This window comes from Arachis stenosperma, chromosome 1, assembly GCF_014773155.1.
Source record: "Arachis stenosperma cultivar V10309 chromosome 1, arast.V10309.gnm1.PFL2, whole genome shotgun sequence".
Taxonomy (NCBI): Eukaryota; Viridiplantae; Streptophyta; class Magnoliopsida; order Fabales; family Fabaceae; genus Arachis; species Arachis stenosperma.
The window spans coordinates 7745234-7751585 of NC_080377.1; the positions used below are offsets into that span (position 1 = coordinate 7745234).

General features: G+C 34.4%; 1 protein-coding gene across 1 annotated transcript; it reads left to right on the plus strand.

Moving 5' to 3' along the window:
- Positions 1-1403: 1403 nt before the first annotated feature.
- On the plus strand, positions 1404-2381 carry LOC130974496 (uncharacterized). Its single transcript, XM_057899372.1, has one exon. The coding sequence runs from the start codon at positions 1404-1406 to the stop codon at positions 2379-2381; it is 978 nt and encodes a 325-aa protein (XP_057755355.1).
- Positions 2382-6352: the final 3971 nt, after the last annotated feature.

Here is a 6352-nt window from a genome sequence, read left to right on the forward strand (position 1 = left end):
CTGGTTCTGCTGGTGGGTGCCGCTGGTTCTGCCGCTAGGTGCCTCCGTGCCTGGGTCTTGGGTGCCGCTGGTTCTGCTGTTGGGTACTGCTTATGATTTGTGCAGTTCTGCTGCTGCGTACCTACGTTCCTCTTCTGGAGTTCAGTCTTAGACTCTTGCCTCTTGGAGTCTTGGTACATAATTGGGAACCCAAATCAACCTATCAAGAGTGGTAAATACCAAACAATTCTCAAGTCTACCCTGTAACTAATTAATTATAGCATATGTATATTATAAATAAATAAGCTTTGGGGTGGGGAATGGCCGAATGGAGAATCAGAATAAAGGAATGGTTTGTGGAACATGGCATTGGTTAGGTCTTAGCCTCTTAGGTGGTATTGTGTTGGTTTTCTTATTAAGTTAAAACAAAAAATTATGAGCAACTAAACTAAGCAAATCCATTATGTTCATTGAGATTCAAGTTCTATTGGAGTGTTATATTTTTATGTGATTGAATAATATTCAATAGTTAGCACGTAGTTCATAATTCATATAGTTAGTTCACTTAGTTGCTTCATTCAGTTTTTATTCTCATTTGCTTCATTGTTATTAATTTGATATAGTTTATTAATTCATTCAATTTGATATAGTTCATTAATTTATTCTGATGTGATTGAATTTATTCTGATGTAATTGTGTTCTGATGGAGTTCTAATGTAATTGTTTGTTACTTTGTTAATTAACAATTGTGTTCTGATGACTGATGTAATTGTGTATGATGGAATTCTAATGGAGTTTTGATGTAATTGTGTTCTGATGGAGTTCTAATATAGGTTTCATTAATTTTATTAATTGATCAATTTTGTATTTATAATTTTATACCGAACTTCTCAATTTGTATAGAATTGTGAATTAATTTAGGTTTATAATTTTATTCTATTAGTAATGGAGAAATATTTTAAAAGAACTTTATCATTGGAGATTAGATCCCAAAACAATTCATCGACCTCTTCTAACAAGAGGAGATTTTTAGAATTTGAAGTAGAGAGTCTCATAGCAGATCCAAGACAACAACCAAAGATTTCAAGTTATCATCCGAATGACAGAGACAAAGTTAGATGTGCATATTTACAAAATGGTCCTTATCAACCAAGGACTCATGATTTTCTGCAAACTGCTTGTGATTCTTCTTTTCGAAGATTTAATCCTAATTGGTTTGATGATTATGGCAATTGGTTAGAGTATAGTATATCAAAAGATGATGTTTTTTGTCTTTGTTGTTATCTTATAAAACCTAAGATTGAAGGTGGCGATGCTTTTGTAACCAATGGCTTTTCAAATTGGAAAAAAAGGAAAGATTACAAACTCATGTTGGGATTTATGATAGTGCTCATAATCAAGCTTGGAAAAAATATGAAGCACTTATGAAACCAAAACATCGCATTAGTGCTGCTATTGAAAAACAATCTGAGCAAGCTAAAAAGAATTATCAAATTCACTTGACAGCCACAATTGATTGTATTAGATTTCTTTTGCGACAAGGATTGGCCTTTCGTGGTAATGATGAGACAGATGATTTTGTTAATCAAGGAAATTTTTTGGAACTTCTAAACTTTCTTGCGCAACATAATGAAGAGATTGATCGTGCTTTCAAAAATGCTCGTGGGAATCTTAAACTAAGAGCTCCCTCAATTCAAAAAGATATTGTAAGAGCTGCTGCAAGTGAAACGACAAAAGTTATTGTTAATGATCTTGGGGATGAATTGTTTACTATTTTGGTTGATGAAGCCCGCGACATTTCTATTAAGGAGCAAATGTCAGTTTGTTTAAGGTATGTGAATAAAGAAGGGCAAGTTAAGGAGCATTTTCTTGGTCTTGTTCATGTTTCTAATACTAATGCTTTATCTCTGAAATTAACATTGGAGTCATTATTACAAACATATAATTTATGTTTATCAAGAGTACGTGGCCAAGGATATGATGGTGCAAGTAATATGCAAGGAGAATTTAATGGTTTGAAAACTTTGATATTGAAAGAAAACTCTTATGCTTTCTATGTACATTGCTTTGCTCACCAACTTCAATTAGCTCTTATAACTGTTGCAAAAAAAAAAGTTGAAATTGCTTTGCTTTTTAATTTGTTAACCAATTTGTGCAATGTTGCTGGAGTTTCGTGTAAACGAAGAAATATGCTTTGTAATAGTCAGATGACTAAGACAATTGAAGCATTACAAAGTGGAGAAATTGCTAGTGGATGTGGTTTGAATCCAGAAATAGCTTTGAAAAGAGCTAAAGATACTAGATGGGGTTCACACTACGGAACTATACTTAAATTAATTTCTTTATTTTCTTCCGTGGTCAATGTTCTTGAATATGTTGAGGAAGATGGAACAAAGAGATGAAGCATGTCATTTATTGAATGTCATTCAATTCTTTGAATTCATTTTTAACTTGCACTTGATGAAAAATATCTTGGGAATACTAATGAATTATCTCAAGCATTACAAAGGAACGATCAAGACATTGTAAATGCTATGGCATTGGTTAAAGTGTCTAAGAAACGGTTGCAAACTATAAGAGATGATTGTTTGTCTCTTTTACTTGACGAAGTCTCATTGTTTTGTGACAAATATAATATTACTATTCCAAAAATGGATGATATATTTGTGTCACAAGGAAGATCAAGATGCAAAGCTCAAAAGATCTCAAATTTACATCATTTTTAAGTTGAGATATTCTATCACGTAGTTGATAGACAACTTCAAGAACTCAACAATCGTTTTACAGAGGTGAATACTGAATTACTTCTTTGTATAGCTTGTCTGAATCCAACACACTCATTTTTTGCATTTGATAAGGAGAAGTTAATTCGGTTAGCTCAATTCTATCCATTAGAATTTTTTTCTACTCAACTTTTTGCACTTGATAGTCAATTTGAGAACTTCATACTAGATGTGCATTTTGATGATCAATTCTCAAACTTAAATAGGATTGGTGCTTCTTTCTCAGAAATTGGTTGAGACTCGAAAAAATATTATTTATGCATTAGTGTTTCTTCTTTTGAAGTTAGCTTTAGTTTTTCCTATAGCAACTGCATCAGTTGAAAGAACTTTTTCTGCTATGAACATCATAAAGAGTCGGCTTCGCAACCGTATGCGAGATAAACTTTTAAATGATTGTTTAGTGACATACATAGAAAGAGAGACATTTGATTGTATTGACAATAAAATATTATTCAATCTTTTTAAAATATGAAACTCAGAAGAATGAAATTTTAAATTTTTTATTATTTAAATTATTATTTTATTATTTTAACTTTTTAGTTAAATAATTTGAGGAATATTCATATTTTATAATACTATAGTATAATTATAAAAATTATTATTATTATACTATATATATTTTACCCCACTGATAAAATTTTCGGGATCCGTCATTGGAGAAGAGGATAGCATTAACTAAGAAATAGGAAGCCCAAACAATATAGACCAGACAAGTCTCATGGAAGTGGACCAACAAGACACAAGAAGGGGCAGGGAAAAAGAGGAGTGTAAAAGGCAATACAACAAAACAGAAGATGAATCGAGCCCAAAAATAATAGGGGAGATTCTTAAGGCCAGTTTTGATGCTAAAAATACAGCAAATGCAGCACGAGAAATGGAACAACAAAACAAAGGCAAGTCTTTAAAATTTAATAAAGAGGACAGCAAGAAAATTTGGGCACTTTGGGAAAAGGGGAAAGAGAAGGATGGTATGACAAAAGAAAAGAATTTAATTATACAGAGAGCAGTAGGGGGAGGCACATATTTTGTGAAGCTACCTGAAGAGGAGGATAAAGATAAAAGTGGGAGAATGGAGACACATACTGTGTATGATAAATGAGAAAAGAGACTAACAATGGAGGTCATAAGCAAATTGAATATCAAAAGAAAGAGGGCTGAGCAGGACACTCTGATGATAAAAGCTGCAGGAGATGAAGAAGAAGAAGATTTACTTCAAAACAACACCGAGACCAAGAAGACCATGAAAGAAGAGGTAACAGAGAGAGACAGGGTTGTGAGAAAAATGCAAACTATTTTTAGTAGCACAATGGCTGAGGAGGCGGGCCCATACATGCCCCAACCCCAGCCATGAGTATAGTAAGTTGGAACTGTCGGGGCGTGGTGGCAACCACGACAGTTTCCAAATTAAAAGATCTTTGCAAAAAGATCAAGCCGGCCATAGTTTTCCTCATGGAAACAAGAGCTAAGAAATGCAAAATCAGAAAGTTAAAGAGAGAGCTCCATTTTGAGAAATCCTTTTGTGTAGAATCCCAGACCTTGTCCAGAGGTCTAAGTCTTTTATGGAATAAAAATATGAATCTTGATATTTACTCTTGGTGTGATAATTTTATTAAGAATTATATTATAGATAGGAAAGGAAATAAATGGGATTGTTGTTTTGTGTATGGAGACCTAAATTTAGGCAAAAAAGGAAGCAATAGAGGGATTTGATAGCTCAAAATCAGAATAAAAATAAACCACAGCTGTTCATTAGGAATTTTAATGATATTTTGAATCAAGAAGAAAATGTGGGCCTGCATCCAAAGCCAAGAGAGCAGGTGGAAGAATTTAGCAACTTTGTGAATGGCAATAGATTGATGGATATTGATCTCAAAGAAAAAAATTTCATATGGTTTAGCAATCCTAAGAATGGCATTGTTACAAGAGAGAGGATAGACAGGACTCTTGTCAACTGGGAGTGAAGGAGATTATATCAAAATGCGACCCTCACAGCCCTCCCGACAATAGGATCTAATCATTGCCCTTTGGTTTAAGGCTAGAACCGAGAGAGAAATTTGAGCGACATTTCAAGTTTGAGGCATACTGGGAGGATCATGAAGATTGTGAGAATATCATTAAGCAGAGATGGGAGAAGCATGGGAAGACAGTAATAAATGGAAAAAACTACAAGAAAAATTATGGAGTAGAAGAACCTTTTCTAGAGTAGACAAGAGAATTAACCAACTGAAAAAAAAAATCTCAAAACTACAGAATCTGGAATTTTCAGAACAACAGCAAGAAAAGATCAAGGATTTAAAGGTAAAAATATCACAGTTATGGAAAAAAGAAGAAAAGTACTTGGGCCAAAGAGCAAGATTAAAATGGTTGAGTTTTGGGGACAAAAATACCTCCTTTTTTCATGCAACAACAATTCAAAAGAGAAATTTGAACAAGATTGAGAGATTGAAGGACGCATAGGATAATTGGTTCACAGAGAGCAAGGACATCATGGAACTGGTGGAGAGACATTTCACTAATCTATTTGCTACAACCACTAGGAGCAATGTGGAGGAATGTACCTGAATTATCCTGAAAAGGTCACAACGTAAATGAACAGGGAGCTTCTCAAGGAAGTGTCGGATAAGGAAATAAGGGATGCAGCTTTTAGCATGGGAAGCCTGAAAGTGCCTGGCCCAGATGGTCTAAACGGTTTATTCTTTCAAAAGTATTGGAATATCATAAGCAGAGAGGTCTGTGATGTGATTAAGAAAGTTTTTGCTAGTAGGAGAATACCAGAGGACATGGGAGAAACTACGGTGGTCCTGAACCCCAAAGTTAAACAGTCGGAACGCCTAAACCAACTAAGACCCATTAGTTCCTGTAATTACATTTACAAGATTGTGACAAAAATTATTGTCCTCCGATTAAAAAAGTTTTTGGATAGATTAATCTCTCCTACCCAAAGCGCTTTCGTGGGAGGAAGACTCATACAAGACAATGTTGTTATCATTTAGGAGGCCTTCCACAACTTAAACAAAAAGGGTAGGTTTGGTTCTCAAAACTTAGCTGTAAAATTGGACATGAACAAGGCTTATGATAGGTTAGAGTGGGATTTTTTGGAAAATGTTTTGTGTGCTTTTGGTTTCGAACAGTGCTGGATACAATTAGTTATGGAGTGTGTCAAAAGTGCAAGTTATAAATTTAAAATAAATGGTAAACTCTCTAAAAGGATAAAGCCTCAAAGAGGTTTGAGGAAAGATGATCCATTATCTCCATACCTTTTCATAATGGCAGCAGAGGTTTTCACAGCACTCATGGAGGAAGCACAGAGGGAAGGACGTATTTCAGGCGTCAAACTTGCCCCAACGGCACCAGTCATCACCCATCTTCTATTTGCAGACAATTACATTCTCTTTGCAGAAGCCAAAGAAGAGGATTTATATCAAATCATCTTAATTCTAAATAGATATACGAATGCATCGGGACAAAAGATAAATTTAGAAAAATCGGGCATAGTGTTTGGACAACAGGTACCAATTCAAACAAGGGTAAACATAGAAGAGATAATGGGCTTGTAATCTTGGGAAAATTGGAAAAATATTTGGGATTAC